Below are 17329 nucleotides of genomic sequence, written 5' to 3' on the forward strand. Positions count from 1 at the left end.
ATAAACCTGCCCTTTGATAGTTGCGCTCTCTGAGTGGTCTTGTTTTACGTGTTGTTTCACGCTCTTGTATTGATGGATTTAGTCAAAAACATTTCTTCAAGAAATCTCAGTCAACATTACTTCAACACAAGGTCACTGCTTACTCTGCTGTTCAAGCAGCTAAATCAACCTATAAGCAGAGCTAGCTTTGGACAGAATACCAATCATGGTTCACATGCAGTGCTAACCTTTTCATAGTTTTATTGCTGCAGTTGTCACATGTGCTTTGGATGACTTGAAGAAAATATATAAAATATATTTTCTGCTCAAATGTTGCCTTGTAGTCATTTTTAATCACATAGGTAAAAAATACTAGCTAATAGTACGGTACATCATCATCCTGTTTTTGAGTTAACTATCAAATCCATTCACCCACACCAGTTGCAGCAGATGGCTGCCCCTGCCTGAGCTTGGTTCTGCTGGGGGTTTCTTCCTGTTAAAAGGGAGTTTTTCCTTCCCACTTTTGCCTCTTCTTCAAAGGGAGTGCTTCTTCAAAGGGAGTTGTTTGATTGTTGAGGTTTTCTCTGTATTATTTTCTTTATCTTACAATATAAAGTGCCTTGAAGTGACTTGTGCTGGTCTATATAAATAAGACTGAGTTAAACTGAACATTTATTGATGCCAGACTCGGCTGAGGTGACAGATCAAACCAAATTTTATAAAAAATCGTCACCCTGAAATCTCTGCAACACCAAACTCCAGCCTAGCCATACAGGATCCACCAACATACAGTGTTCTAGAGTCACGTTAATACTACAGTACAAAGCAACAGTAAATCTCTCAAATGCTGCATTCAGTAGTCAAAGGTTTGCTGCTTAAATCATATTTAAAATCACAGATTTTATTAATTTAGTTAGGCATTTTTGCTACTAGAATTACTGCAGCACATTATTGCTTCAGTCACAGCACTTGTTAGTGAACGATGGTAGCATTTAGCAGCTGTTGTTGCTGCACTAGTGAGGCTGTTGAAACTGTCCTCGTCGCACTTTTACTGTGTGTACAAACAGATGAGTTCAAAGAAGACTGCAGTGAAGTCCACAGTGGAACAAGAAAGGCTACTGTAATGTATTTAGTAAAAGCCCCCGAGAAGTTAGTTAGAACTTGCTCTACTTTTCTTTTCAGAGAGAACAAAAGGCAGGTAGTGTCGTGCAACTATGTGACAAATCCCAAGACAACCGATGCAAACCTACATGCTTGCAAATATGTGTGTGTGTGTGTGTGTCGTACTCTTATCTGGTGCTGCCTGGCTTCCTCCATGGTGCTGAGGGCACAGCAGTGAGCCTCCTGTAATCGATGCTCTCTCCTCTGATGTTCTCTCTGCATCTCTGCAAACACAGAGATATCAACGTGTACACTGAGATGCATCAACAGCAGACGTGTTTCCATTCTGTTTGACACGATAAGGCAATATGACAATCTGAGCCAGTCGCACAGCGGCAGGAGATGCGCCGCTGAACAGAAGGTGACAACAAAATATTTACACACTCGATGCTCGGACTATTTGTATTAAATATTTAGGTTACATTTCAGATTTTTATTTATTCTTCACAACAAAATAAAAAATCGGTTTCAGCAGTGGTACAGTGCAATGCAGCATGATTTGTCTCGACATGCTGACGATCTCATGCTAGTGAACATCCTGGGCTGTGAATTCAGTTATTTCCCTCATGGATGTTTTGAAGCAGTGATTCCCAAAAGTTTTTAAGGGAGCAGTGGCCCCCTTCATGGCTGCTTGGCTGCAATAATAACAGAAATTCAACTTGAAATTAGTAGTATGCACAGTTACATATTTATATCAATGTAGTTATATAAATATGGAATTAAAACAGGAAATAGGAGGTGGTATTACTTTATTTTGACCTAAATTTACTTCCCCTGTATTAAAGTTTATGTCCCAGTTAGCCTTACCACTTTGCATATGACTAGGTAGCATTAGCAATTTATAGCCAACATCCTCCTGTGCGGTTTATTTATTTTTAAGACATTTTTCGAGGAATACATCACATTCTCATGGATTCTGATTAGAGTGAAGATTTAAGATTGGGTGGCCCCAATGGATCTTCAGGTTTTTAAGTGGGCTGCAGCACTCTTGAATTTGGGAATGGCTGATTTAGAGGCACGCAGGTTTCCCCTGATAAAACTTGTCAGACTGCAACTCGTCATCTAACAGCTCAAACTGGCTGTTACAGCTCCAACCTTCCTTCTCTTTCAAATTCCCATAATCAAAAAATAAAAAATCTCTTGTTTTAAAGTTTTTAAGTTTTTAAGTTAAAATCACATACAAATGCAAAATCGCTACTTTAAGAAAGTTATTTTAGGATGAAATGTTGAAACTCCAGCGGCAGCTTGTAGCCGCAGTCGCCACGTGGAGGAAGCGCGTGCATACCTTTGAGCTGTTGGCTCAGGAGCTCTCTCTCCTGGTTGAACTGAGACTGCAGCTGTTGGAGAGCTGACTGAGACTGAGACAGCTGCAGCTCCAGGGACTGTTTCAGCAGAGAGATCTGAGGAAAAAGGGACGTAAAGGGGGAAGTAGTAAAAATATGGTGTTTAGGTGTTTATAAGGAGCAAAGGCTTATTCAAAAAAAAAAAAAGAAAAAAGTAACAAGACAGAACAAATTAGATTAAAAGCAAATGTTAACAGGTCAGCGTGCCCACATCCGATAGAAGCAGTAATTACAGGCTGAACTGCAGGGACAACACTGTGTCTCTTTCCAGGTGGTTCTCTATCTCCAACTGTGCGGCGACATCACATTTAATTTACAAGGAAGACATACCTCCAGGAAAGAAGCAACTCACTTAACAGAGCACACACATTTAATTAAAAAACTCTCTCTTTTGCTCCACTATATTTTTTCCAATGCATCGCTCTTAACCAGGGAGAGAGCCTAGGTTTTTCCCCCTTTTTCTAACAACCACTCCCCTGGTGGTGATATTGACACACAGATGTAATAAAACCACTTCAGGGCTGCGGATGAAGATTTCTCCACTCGTGTCAATGAGCTGACAGCCCGTCACGACGACGAGTGACAGCGCGCACGGCCCAATAACAAAAGCCAACAAGCGTAAGCCCCATCAGAGCACGCCAAAGTGTTTTGTTTCGAGGAGATACTGCAGCTATCAGAGGCCTAACTGCCGGTGAGTGGCAGAACTCTCTCAGCCAGACGCCTCCGGCCCTTCACATGCCACTCTTTCTCTGAGCCGCTGCAGTTAAATCCCCCGCAGGGTTTAGTGCTGAAGAAGTACCACATTAGCAAGTGTAAGGTAAGATGGATTTAAAAATGAGAGGATGAGGAGCAGGGCTGGGATGAAGTTTCTGAGGTTCTACATCGGATAAAAAAAGATGGCCTGCACAGTTTATCCTCTCTGTCTACTCCAACTAATCATTTTTACATTTACAGCAAAATAATGGGATGTGTGAGATTAGCAATGTGGAAATACCTTAAGCGACCTTGTTTGCAAAAACATGCACCCAGCCCTCTGTGACTTAATTAAACACAATCCCAAGCGCACAAGTTTTGGCTCGCACAAACTGGAGCCTCAGGCTCGGACCTGGTAATGAAAATATCTTAATGAAAAAGAAGTCATTATAGATAACGACGGCACATCCGCCCAGGCGCACAATACCGCACGGGACCTGCGCTCACTTAAGGGCTTTCAGGAATGTCTTTTTCTACTTTAACAGCACATGTAGCTGCCACGTCCATCAAACATGAGAGGCTAAGGCAGCAAAGGCATAAATGGCTTCACTGAAACAGGTTAATCAAAAATTCAGGACATCAGGGGTGATTTTTAACTACATCTGCTAGTGTGTCTGCACAAAACAGTCAAAAGGGAAATCATTCAATTTTTTCATCCTGTTGAGTCTTGGCAATTCTTTAAAGTTAGTGAGTAAAATTATTCAGCGCCAAATGTCAGTAGATTGCAGATTTTGCAGGCAACTGGGGTCTGTTTTTGTACCCTCACAATTCAAGCGCATAATCCTAGTTACTGTGGCTGCTGTAGGATAGCCACTGTAGCTTTTTTATGTTGTCACAATATATCATATTTGCTTCTTTTTATATCTTGCTTGTTCATTAACTAACTTGTAAAGACTTTGGATACTTTGTTGTTTTTAACTTTAGAATAGAAATAACACTGACACTGGCAATGAAACATGCCAAGAGAGATCAAAAACATTCAATTGAGACTGAATGCTATAAGAGATGCAGCCGGCCGGCATGTCTTTGCTCCTGTGGAAGGCTGTCAGTCCACTGTTTACCTCAGCTGTCAAAGCCGGGTGAGAAGCATCTATCTTTATTTACTCTGGAAGAGGCTATAAAACTTTGTGAAAGGAGTCCAATATGGAGTCAAAAAAGCTCAGTTGTGAATAATGACAGCAATACTGAGGTCCTTTTTGCCACTGTTAGCTGTTAGCCTCTGTTAGCAACTGTTGAAACTGTCTTTGTAATGGTTGCAACTTTTAAGGACTCAGGAACGTCATGACTGAACGCTGATACGATGTGAGAATGCAATCAAACTCTTTATCAGAGGGAAAGTGTGATTTTTAGGACACTTGAGCCAAACATTACATATGTAACGTTAGCCCAGGGGCGGGAAATTCCAGGCCCCGAGGGCCGGTGTCCTGCAGGTTTTAGATCTCACCTTGGGTCAACACACCTGAATCACATGATTAGTTCGTTACCAGGCCTCTGGAGAACTTCAGGACATGTTGAGGAGCTAATTTAGCCATTTAAATCAGCTGTGTTGGTTCAAGGACACATCTAAAACCTGCAGGGACACTGGCCCTCGAGGCCTGGAGTTGCCCACCCCTGCGTTAGCTTGTAACTAGCTGTTGTTGTTTAGCCATAACAGTTGTCAGCTGTCTGGAGATGGGCCAGTTGCTTGTCTAATCTGCAGACAATAAGTGATTGTGGCAGACTGGTATGGAAAGAACAAATGCATTAACCATGTTTTATTAGTCTGTTTACTCTGATGTAGCAGAAGAAAAGTAAATGCTTAAAATTAATGGCTGTACCTTTAAATCACAATTGATTTTCTGAAAAAATGGGAAACATTTTGATTGGATTTGGTATGCATCTTCATTTCCAGTTAATAAACAAAACTACCCTATCAATCACAGGGGTTTTCCTGGAAAAACAAACCCTTACTTTTAGACTAATTGTGCTGACAGTTGTAGCTGCCCCTCAAGACCCTCTCCTAGCCAGGAAAGGCCCTGCATCTACTTAAATTTTGATCTGTATTGAAATTTATTAAAATAATAAATTCAGCAATATGGCAGTTGTCCCACCATTAAATCCATCACACAGCAACCAAGAACAGAGTCCCACCATGCTCACTGCTCTGCTGTTCTGAGCAAACTGAGCATCTGGCAGGCTGGAGGGTCGGCGTATGAAGTATTAACACTGATCAAAAGAAATGCCGAAGAGCAGTAGTTGCTACTGGAATTACTTTTTGACTGAAAGAGAAATTGTACACACCATGAGGGTGGAATGTTGATGCAATTATGGGATTGGTGTTGTCTGAATGCACAATAACTTGAATTTGTAAGGATGATACAGAAGAGGTGCAGAGACACAGAGAAGCACTGACAGCCTTAAAACCACACCAGGAAAGTAACAATCTAATATAATATCCCCTTCTCTGATAAATAAAGCGGAGAATTTATTATTCTTAGCGTTATTAATGGGTAATCGACCAATATACATCCATCATATTTCCGTTATCACTCTGACAGATGCTAGTTGTAATCATGGCTTATGTGTGAACAGTTTGAGATTTGTCCTTAAAATGCAACGTGATGTGTTATATCTGAGGGGACTGCGAGTTTCTCTTTGCATTGTGACTGATGAGTCTCTGAGCCCCCGGTAGGGCTGGTGTTTCTGCAGAGCTGTAAGTAGGTCAATACCGTGCAGATCACTGTAATAATGCTTTCGTGCTTTTGTCTTCATAGTAGCCCAGCTTGCATGTCTGCTGTTTTTTCTAGTTAATCTTTGTGCAAGACTATGATTGAAAGTATTACGGGGATAAGCTAAAACATTCCTAACTGGGCTTTCAAATTAAATTTAAATATTTTGGGTTGAAAAGGATCTTTTAAGCATGAATTAAACTACTTGGGAATGTTTTTTTCAGGTGATGTTCATGTAGCCTTTGAAAGCATGGTCTTGGATTTTGAAAATTATGCTTATCTGCACTTCACTTTAATGCTGTACTGGTGCCCCCGGCCATATCAAACTCAGAGCAATTCAATTCCAGAAGTTCTCTGGGTGAAATCCTCTACCTCTGGTTGGTGGCCAATACCATCTACCAGAGGTCCGAGGAGAATGGCCAAACTGCTTTAAACTGACAGGGAGGCAACCACTTATAGTAAATAATCACTTGTAACAAGTGAGTCTGCAGAAGAGCATCTCTACATGCAAATGTTAAAGCAGAAGACCACACTGGATGCCGCTCCTGCCAGCTAATAACAGGAAACTGAGGTTATAATTCTCCAGAATTGGACAACAGAAGATTAGAAAACACTGCCTGCTTTGATAAATCTTGACTCCTGCTGCAACATTTAGATGGTAGGGTGTGAAACCAGTGTGTACAACATGAAAGCAGGGATCCATCCTGCCTTGTATCAATGATTTATGACGCTCGTGGTGCAATGGAGTAGAGAATATTTTCTTTACAGACTGTGGACTCGTCAGTACCAGGTAGGCATCATTTAATTGCCACAGCCTACGTGCGTATTTACCCAAAGCTCAAATCATCTCAAACTGTTTTTTTGGACATTCAGTTCACTGAACCCAAATGGGCTCCACAATCACCAGATCCCAATCTAATAGAGCACCTTTGTGATGAGGAACTCTGTGATGCTGTCGTGTGAATATGGACAAAAATCTCTGAAGAATTTATCCAGCACTTTGTTGAAATTATGCCGCGAGGAATGAATGCAGATCTGAAATCAAAAGAGGTACTAGCAAAGCACATTTAAAGAGATTCCGGTAAGTGTATATACACTTAATAATATCCGTGGATTACAGTATTACATATACACACATTAGCCATCTTTTCTGTTGCTCCTAAACCAACCCCCCCCCCCCCCCCCCCCCCCCCCCCCCCCCCCACACACACACACACACACACACACACAGCCCTGTGAGGGCAAAAAAAAGACACACATACAGAGGCTCACATATAGTACACATACAGTGTAAGCTCCTTAGATATCTGATCTGTGATATTGTTTGAAGTTTATTTTTAGCCACTCGGCACTATAACTTTAAAATGCTCCTTTTTATACTGTGACCCACATTTACATGATTCCTAATCTGGCATCTATAATCTGCAGATGCTGCAGATAAGAAATGATGCTCCCTAAAGAGCCCACTATGAAATTCCATCTTAATTATTACAGCCACATCAATGAGGACTGCTTCCTTTCATCTTAAAATGATACCATATCTATAGCTGAAACAAATAGGTAGCAATCATTTATTTGAATATTTGGTGATTCTTTTGAAAACTGCCACCTTAGCTTGCACATTTTTTTCAATTAAGCAAATAAATATTTACATTTTAGTCTGCAGAACAAACGATTTCTGGAGTAATTAAGAAACTCCAACACAGTAGCTATATCAAAGGTCAAAGGTCCATCGCAGAGCCGCCGACCACAAACAGATGTCTCAAAACCAAAGGACAAGTTTTCTTTGGTAAACAAAAATATTTTATGAAGAAGAACAAAACTTTGTGTGGAACAGAATCTCTTGTATCTTGTGTTGGAGTTAAAGTCAGATCACTCTTTAACTTTGTCTCGTTTTGCCGTGAGCTGCTGTCACGGTTTTGGTTGGGGGCGTCTGAAAAGTTGCCAAGCTGGCACTGGTGACTCCAGCTTGTCAGAAAATGTTTATCTGGAGCCAGCAGCGTCTTGGCAAACTCAGGACGAGCCTCTTTGAGGTTTCAGTTGTGACTCAGCTCTGAATTACCCAGAGGCAGTATGCTCTGCAGGAACGGCTACATGAGTCTAAGCAGACGAGCGTCTGAGCTCCCAAACCAGCGTCAAACGGCTCGCTCTGTTCCTACAGTGCTTTCATTCTGACCCTAGCAGCTAACTTCAGTCCTCATAAGATAAAATCTCCCGAACTGTAGCTACTGGAACATCTGAAGGAGCATTAATTTCAAAGGCTTTCTTTAAAGAACCTATTTAAAGGCTGCAAATACATAGCATGCATACAGGGAGTGCAGAATTATTAGGCAAATGAGTATTTTGTCCACATCATCCTCTTCATGCATGTTGTCTTACTCCAAGCTGTATAGGCTTGAAAGCCTACTACCAATTAAGCATATTAGGTGATGTGCATCTCTGTAATGAGAAGGGGTGTGGTCTAATGACATCAACACCCTATATCAGGTGTGCATAATTATTAGGCAACGTCCTTTCCTTTGGCAAAATGGGTCAAAAGAAGGACTTGACAGGCTCAGACAAGTCAAAAATAGTGAGATATCTTGCAGGGGGATGCAGCAGTCTCAAAATTGCAAAGCTTCTGAAGCGTGATCATCGAACAATCAAGCGTTTCATTCAAAATAGTCAACAGGGTCGCAAGAAGCGTGTGGAAAAACCAAGGCGCAAAATAACTGCCCATGAACTGAGAAAAGTCAAGCGTGCAGCTGCCAAGATGCCACTTGCCACCAGTTTGGCCATATTTCAGAGCTGCAACATCACTGGAGTGCCCAAAAGCACAAGGTGTGCAATACTCAGAGACATGGCCAAGGTAAGAAAGGCTGAAAGACGACCACCACTGAACAAGACACACAAGCTGAAACGTCAAGACTGGGCCAAGAAATATCTCAAGACCGATTTTTCTAAGGTTTTATGGACTGATGAAATGAGAGTGAGTCTTGATGGGCCAGATGGATGGGCCCGTGGCTGGATTGGTAAAGGGCAGAGAGCTCCAGTCCGACTCAGACGCCAGCAAGGTGGAGGTGGAGTATTGGTTTGGGCTGGTATCATCAAAGATGAGCTTGTGGGGCCTTTTCGGGTTGAGGATGGAGTCAAGCTCAACTCCCAGTCCTACTGCCAGTTTCTGGAAGACACCTTCTTCAAGCAGTGGTACAGGAAGAAGTCTGCATCCTTCAAGAAAAACATGATTTTCATGCAGGACAATGCTCCATCACACGCGTCCAAGTACTCCACAGCGTGGCTGGCAAGAAAGGGTATAAAAGAAGAAAAACTAATGACATGGCCACCTTGTTCACCTGATCTGAACCCCATTGAGAACCTGTGGTCCATCATCAAATGTGAGATTTACAAGGAGGCAAAACAGTACACCTCTCTGAACAGTGTCTGGGAGGCTGTGGTTGCTGCTGCACGCAATGTTGATGGTGAACAGATCAAAACACTGACAGAATCCATGGATGGCAGGCTTTTGAGTGTCCTTGCAAAGAAAGGTGGCTATATTGGTCGCTGATTTGTTTGTTTTGTTTTTGAATGTCAGAAATGTATATTTGTGAATGTGGAGATGTTATATTGGTTTCACTGGTAAAAATAAATAATTGAAATGGGTATATATTTGTTTTTTGTTAAGTTGCCTAATAATTATGCACAGTAATAGTCACCTGCACACACAGATATCCCCCTAAAATAGCTAAAACTACAAACAAATAAAAAACTACTTCCAAAAACATTCAGCTTTAATATTAATGAGTTTTTTGGGTTCATTGAGAACATGGTTGTTGTTCAATAATAAAATTATTCCTCAAAAATACAACTTGCCTAATAATTCTGCACTCCCTGTATGTATTCAAGCATCACTATGGCTTAGAGACAACCTGGTTTAAAAAAAAGAGGCTGTTCCTTTTCTTCTACCTCACTATGACGGGACAAAATTAACACTGTTACAGCTTTTGTTGTTTTCATACCAATTTACTGTTGCTGTGGGAGTTATATGAGTTGTGAAGCAGGTGAAGAAGCTATTTACAGCGTTGCTGTTAATCACATTCACACAGTTATTGAAAGACAGGAATGCCTGTGAGACTTGATTTGGATTTTCTTTTTTTGCTTCAGGCTGTCCTTAAGTCAGGGGTCTGCAACCTTTAACACCAAAGAGCCATTTGGACCCGGTTTCCACGCAAAAGAAAACACTGAGAGCCGCAAATACTTTGTGACATCTAAAATGAAGATAACACTGTATATATTGTTTTTTATCTTTATGCTTTGTGTGAACAACTAAGGTGTGTTGCTTATGAAATCCATGAAGTGCTGCAGAGAAAATTACATTTTTATTTATGTAATTAACACATTTTGAACTCTTAAAGAAATATAACAAAAAGGAAAGACACCCAGCTGAACTAAAATGATCCAGCAAACAAAAACTGTTGTGAGCCACCCTTATATCGCCTTTGGGCTTTTGGAGCCTTGAGCTGACTTTTAAAAAATAATTGGAAAAAAAGCTCTATGCTGCTAAAAGATGAAAAATAGATATTTGCAAAATTCTGCCTAAATATGTATTTTACTTGGTTAATGTGTGTGGCGGGGCGTGGTCTGCAGCGCCGCTGCAGGGGAGGCGACGCACCTGAGCGGCACCCGCGATCACGGCTCGCCGCCTTAAAGTCTGTGCTCTCTCTGCTGTTGTGTTGTCGGGCTGTGAACTGAAAAGCTACAGCCGGCTGTGTGCGTACAGCAACCGTGTGTGAAAAGTGGTCAATAAAGAGATGCTAAAAAGCCTGTTCATGGAAACATCGTCGGGTCTGCCGTGATAAGTTTACAATGGGACTTCTGCTCCTGAACCTCTGCGCACAGCGTCTGCAGATCGGGGCTGTAAGAAGTCACTTTCATCTTTACGCAGGACTGTAAGCTGTCATCTGTGAGGCGTGAGCGGTGTTTGTTTTAACATAGTTCACGGTGGAGAACAGCTGCTGACATAATGTGGATCCGAAGATCCATAACTGGCCTACCTGGGGCTGAAAGTCTCGATAAATGCACGGCGTTTCGGCGGGTACACCGGCTTCCGCGAGTTTGAAGCTTATTTTGAGCGATGAAAAAAATAATAGAATATAATTTTATTTTTTTATTTCAATATCACAATAATCTTCCAATTTAGAAGTACAGGTTTAAAAAAGAACATAAATAAAATACACTTCAGCTAAATACTTCTAATTTATTTTCCCAAACCACGCGGAGCCGCACTCTAAGGACTAAAGAGCCGCAAGCAATTATCAAATAAATCATTGAATTACATCAAGTTTTACTCTGGAATAGACCAAGAAACCTGAAGTAAATGATAAATAATTTCAACTGCTTGTCAAAGAACAAAAAATGCATAAAAAATGAACAACTGCATTCCCGGATACTAACAGAGTTCACCTGCATGTGATATCAATGCTTTATAACATACTGCAAACAGTGATGACTGCAGCATCACCAGCATGTGCTCCCGACCTCATGTTGTAGCTTTTGGTTGTTTACAGAAAACTCAGAAAGCTACTGTTTGTGGGTCTGACTATAAAGGCAAAGTCAAACATACTAACAACGTTGGTTAGTAACTACTATAAGACGAGAGCCAATCGTTTACATGGAAGAAGAAGTTGGTCAAATCAGCCTCTCGCCGTCTCTCAGACTGACATGACCTTTTCTTTTCTCTTGGTTCAGGCTGCCATTGTGTTTTTGTTATCATCAGCTGACATAGTAAACGAGTTACTGGGGTCGGTTTGTAAGGCAGCTCTAAGAAAAGAATAAGAGTTTAAGAGTTGCTATGTCAACAGCAAGTCATATTTACTATAGAGCTATTTATCCATCTGGATTGTTTTGGTGTGACGTTCCCAGTTTTTGAGCCATCAGCCATATAAAGGTCTACTTTTGCTTGTATATGATGAAACTAAATGGTACTTACCCTGTGGTTCTCAAAACACTAAAAATACATAAAAAAAAAAAAGCAGTTTTAAAAATATCTGTAAAAATCATGTCCTTCTCACCACAAGAAGGAAAAAAAAGATTCAGCAACGTCAGATCTCTTTCTGCTGCCTGCCAATTAAAAGAAGTGCGCGACTAGCTAACATGAAAGCTCAGCTGACGGGGGGTCTCTACAATGTTAAAATCTTGCCCTGCTGTCAATTATGTGAGCGTCTCATCATCAGCGGATGAATACTTCCTCCTGACACAGTCGGTGGGTATGGTTTGATAGACAGAAAAATGAAACTGATCAATGTCTGGGGAGAAATGTCTACATGTCTACAGCTGACATCACTGAAATGTTGAACAGCAGGGGTATTCAATTAAAAAGTAAGGAGGTCCGGTTAGAGAAAACAAAGATCCAGAATATCAAAGTTCCATATATGTCATAGTTTAATGCAATACATTTACACTTAGCCTTACAGTTAAATCAATGTCTGTGAAATAAAATAAATACAGTCAATTAATCAACATTTTAACTGTGTTTTAACAGTGTTTATTAAAATGTTCACAACGACCTGGAGGGCACTCTAATAATAAAATAGATATGATAAACAGACAAATGTCTCGTAATTATTTTATGGTTCAGGCTTTCTGGAGTTAAAGCCCTTAAACCTTGTATGTGGTAACCAGAGATGGGCAGTAACGCGTTACTTGTAACGCGTTACTGCCCATCTCAGTAACGCGTTACTGTAATCTGATTACTTTTTTCAAGTAACGAGTAAAGTAAGGGATTACTATTGCAAAAACAGTAATTAGATTACCGTTACTTTCCCGTAGGAACGCTGAGTTACTGCGTTACTAAAACCGTGATTTTTTGCGAGAATGTCTCATGACAGTGACGTAAGCAAGTGCAACGTTCGTGACAACAGCTGTGTGCAGATCAACAATGTTCATATATCGAGTGCGGGAGAGAGTATGAGCTTGCAGCGTTTAAAGCGTGGAAGTACTGACCTTACTGTGAGTTTGATTCCATAAAAAGTGACAAAAACATTAGCGTCCGCTGTGCGTGGGAAGAAAACTTCTTTTTACAGCGAAAAAAAACCCCTAAACAAGCACCGAGTGCGCTACCACGTAATGGGAAACTCACAGAGAAACTCGCGGATTCTTCAGCTGACCGTGGCACACCTGCACCAGGGTAAACCTACGCCTACCCTACTCCTGCTTTACAGGTGAAAATAGAGCAACAGGACCGCTGAGTCTTTGATGTTATTTATTTTCTGCTGTGTTTTACTTGCATCTATTTGAAAGACTGAGTGTAAACACAAAAAATATTTTATTTTATGTGCTGGAATGTACAGAAAATAGGTTTAAATGTTAAACTAATTTCTTCCAGTCAGAGAATGTTGCATATAATTAAATTTTTGCTTGATGCATAAAGTTAAAAGATTAAAACTAACAAAACAAGTTTAAAAAAAAAGAGACTTTTCCATTTGATTACATTTTGTATGATGGATTATGCAGAAAAAGTAAAATTAGGCTGAAAGATCTATCGCTTTATCACCTCATCATGTTTTTAAAAAGTAACTAAGTAACTAAGTAATTAATTACTTTTGAAAATAAGTAACCAGCAAAGTAACGGGATTACTTTTTTGCGGAAGTAATCAGTTTTTAGTTACTGATTACTTTTTTCAAGTAACTTGACCAACACTGGTGGTAACCTTACAAAACCAAAACAGGCCGGACCCTCACGTGTCAGTGTCCGCATGTGTGCGTTACCTGCTCCAGCAGGTCTTCGACCTTCCTCTGCCAGCCCTCCCTCGCTGCCATCATCTCCAGCTCTTTTTGCTGGGAGAGCTGAGTCATGGCCGCCTGTTTGTCTGCTTCATACTCCTCGGTCAACTCCTCCTTTAGCAAACGCACTTCTTCCCTACAGAAAGACACAAAGTTTGACTAAATTAATTACATTGTACATTCAGTGTGCGTGTGTGTTCACGCTGCTCGGTTTTGTCCTGCTAAAAGACATCTGTAAATATTGCATGCGTTTATAAACTTGCTTCCGACTGTGTTCATTTCCTATTCGTTCTCATCAATATACATGAGTGTTTTGGGGAGACGCCGACTTGTTGGGATAATAAGTGTGATTGTGAAGAGGGCTGTGAGATGACAGAGACGAATGAGAAAAGACATCAGGGGAGATGGGCTTCCTGTTTTTCTCTCTTTTACCGCAGTGCATCTCTCCATTTCCGATCCAAGTCATCTGCCATCTTGTCCATCTTCTGCTTCTCCTCTGTTCTGATGGACATCACTCTGGCCTCATGCTGCTGCTTCTGGGTTTCAATCTCTTCCTGCAAATACAAAGCGATGCACAAATTTGAACTCCAACAGAAATCACACACTATCAGTATTCCTGATATTTTCTTTTGCTATCTTAGTCTGAAATCAGCAATTGAGTTGGTAAGAAACATCTGCACTGTTTATGAGTTGCACATTTGAGGAGACATCATGTTTTATTGTATCACCGCCACAGATAATACATATTAAACCCATAGCAGGCTGAGCTCAGACTTCATTTTGGGGAAATCAAATGAACACCCCCCCAAAAAAGCGTTTACCAAATAAATTATATATGTAAGCATCTCAAGATTATAAAATTTAACTCATTCTCAACATAAACAGATCTGATATTTAGATTTTCAATTTATGGTAATTTTATCTCAGGGCCTCGTTTAATGATTTTGTTTTTTACAGCTAAACAAAAACTGCTGCTGCTAACAGCGTGAAGTGCCACCTTCAGTCTTGGAATATGTGACCTCTTCCACTAATAACTGCATCCCAGTCCCAGTCCCTAACCCCAGTGTGCAAGACGACTCAGTTTCACAGCTTGTGTTTGAGTTCTTTGCAGGTCGGCAAATAAACAAAAACAAAACAAAAAAATTGCAATATTGTATCAATACAGGAAAACAACAAATATATATTTTTTAAATAAATTAAAGAACTCTGAGATTACTGCAAACAAGAGTGCTCATCTCCTCATGCATCCATCCTGAGATAATGGTAGCCGAGAAAACTTGATGATAAACTGATCAACTGGACACACTGACCGGTAGCTTGGCAAAGCTGCCTCCTAATTCAGAGCACAAATAAGCTGAATGAGCCTTTGTCAATAAGCACAACTTGAAGGGACTGTATTCTGGTTATATTCCTATAGGACAGGAAGACTGATGAGCACAAATGTAATAATTGAATGTGAATTTGTAATTATAATTGTCAACCTGACCCCATTCAATCATAGTGTGACATCAGACTGACTGTCTTGTGGCAGATTCTAGTAACAGTATTGGTTCGTTTGACATAATTTTAGGCCCCAATCAATAAATATGTAAAAAAAAGACTTTCAGAGTAAAATCTATAATAATGCAGGCAGGTAATATCTAAAATAACCTTGGTGTTTTTAAAGTGCTGATGCCCTAATAGTGTAAGTTTAAAGCCGCATAAAGTAAAAAAGTGCATTTTCTTTTTTCTCCAAGTCTGTATCTCTGACCAGATGCCATATTTCAATAGCTGAAGCTGGATGACTCATACTGTAATGCCCACTTCCACATGCATTTATAATGCCATGGCTACAGGGCATTTATAATGTGCTGGTTTCAAGGCAGAAACAAACTTCACCGGGTCAGCTGTTTCCAGCTGCTGAAGAGGCTGCAGGCTGTAAGTGCTGATGAGCTCATTAGAAGAGCTAAAAGCTCTCTTGTTTAGCTGCAAGGGGAAGCACATGAGTGGTTAAATCCACTGTGAGGACAATTTACATTTCTGGGAATCTAAATAAGATTTTAAAAAAAATCTGTGCTTTTAGATTTCTCACAAGTGGAGATGATTTTTGGAGGAGCAATGCAGGAAGAAACATATGACCAGTTGGATTTGAGTGTTTGTGACTCTTACTAGCTACTGTTCATTATTTAAAAGCCTTTTTTAGGAACAGTTCACAGGTTATCTGGGGACTAGATATTTATAGTAATAAAGATATATGCTTCAGTAAGCCACAGTGGGCTGGATTTCTCTCAAAAAGCGACCGATGGGCTCAACGGCAAATTAAGAAAAGAACAAAAAAAAACCCCACAGACATGACTCATGTTTCACTTGTTACTTTATCCTAAACAGTCTGTATTTGTTTCATTATACTTTCACTTGAATAATTATAATTCTGAATCATTCATTTCTGATAAATCAGAGACTATAGTAAAGGCTTACCCACCTACATTAAAGCTAACTGTGAGTAACCATCGCCTTGTTCAGTTTCCGTCATATTTTAGCTGCTTATAGACAAAATGACTGGATTTGCATCAGAGGTTAGTGAGGGTGGTGCAGTTCACTCCAGCATGTGGGGCCCTTCAAAGTGTCGCAAGATAAATCTTGCACTACAAATGTACATCTATATTTATATGTTGTTAAGAATAAAAATAAATTTAAATGAGTCTATATAACAAGAAAATGTAAAGCTGAGGTTAAAACTATTAGCCCCCTTATGAATTTCTTTTTTTAACAGAGCATTTATAAACATTTCTGCACACAATAGAAGAATTTTTTCAGAAAAAAATCAAAATGACAAAGCTTAATATTAAAAGCGGACCTTTTTAAGTGAGCCATAGCACAAACTACTGTTCTACTTGAACTCTGTGATGCTTAAACCTCATAAAATCAAATAAAAAAAGACTCTGGAAAGAAAAATAGCCTTCAAGCCAGACTGAAGTATGCTAAAGATGACCAGGAGACTATTCATACTGGAAGCATGTCCTTTGGTCAGATGAGATTAAACTAGAACTGGGAATCTCATCAAGGTGGAAGGAACAATGAAAAACGAAGGATGTGTGAAGATTCTGAAAGTCGGGAGCAAAGCTGGGTCTGTGCCGTCGCTTTGTCTTCAACACGACAAAGACCAAAGTGAATGTTACTGACTGTCCTGCACAAACCCCTGACTTAACTGCCACTGACCACCTAATCTGGAGGAGTTTGAGAGATTCACTAAAGAAAAATGGGCTAAGACTGATCAGGAGGCATGTGTGAGACTTGCTGAAAACAAACGTTCAGATTCTTTGTGCAAAGTGTAATAGTGTAAGCATCCAAAATAAAACCAGCATGTTTGCAATCGCTGTGTCAAATACTGGAAAAAAAACATGAAATTATTTTGTTTTTGTGGAACTTCTAACAACACATCGAAAGCACGAAACATGCTCAAGTACTCATGACTTAACAACAGGCTGCTTGTCTGAGGAACACATGATGTAATCTCTACAATGACATCATAGTTTATAACATTTTTTTTTAATTTTGTGAACTTTCTGTATTTAAGGTAGAAATAAAACATGAGTATAAATGAAACCATCTCTCGTTCTACTTTTCCTAACCTAGTAATCTACTTAA

At 40.1% G+C, this 17329-nt stretch overlaps 1 protein-coding gene across 3 annotated transcripts in view; it reads right to left on the bottom strand.

Annotated features, from left to right (window-relative positions):
- The window catches only part of LOC308393625 (protein FAM184A-like), a 79864-nt gene that overhangs the window by 21275 nt on the left and 41260 nt on the right, over window positions 1-17329 (bottom strand). For all 3 annotated transcript variants that reach the window (XM_080877549.1, XM_080877548.1, XM_080877550.1), the window contains exons 13-16: window positions 14135-14256; window positions 13688-13838; window positions 2426-2540; window positions 1267-1364 (exon numbers count right to left, since the gene is read on the bottom strand). In XM_080877549.1, coding sequence (XP_080733675.1) covers window positions 1267-1364; window positions 2426-2540; window positions 13688-13838; window positions 14135-14256 — 486 coding nt within the window. The remainder of the gene's footprint in view (window positions 1-1266; window positions 1365-2425; window positions 2541-13687; window positions 13839-14134; window positions 14257-17329) is intronic.

This window comes from Rhamphochromis sp. 'chilingali' (assembly GCF_963969265.1).
Source record: "Rhamphochromis sp. 'chilingali' genome assembly, chromosome: 3".
Classification (NCBI taxonomy): domain Eukaryota; kingdom Metazoa; phylum Chordata; class Actinopteri; order Cichliformes; family Cichlidae; genus Rhamphochromis; species Rhamphochromis sp. 'chilingali'.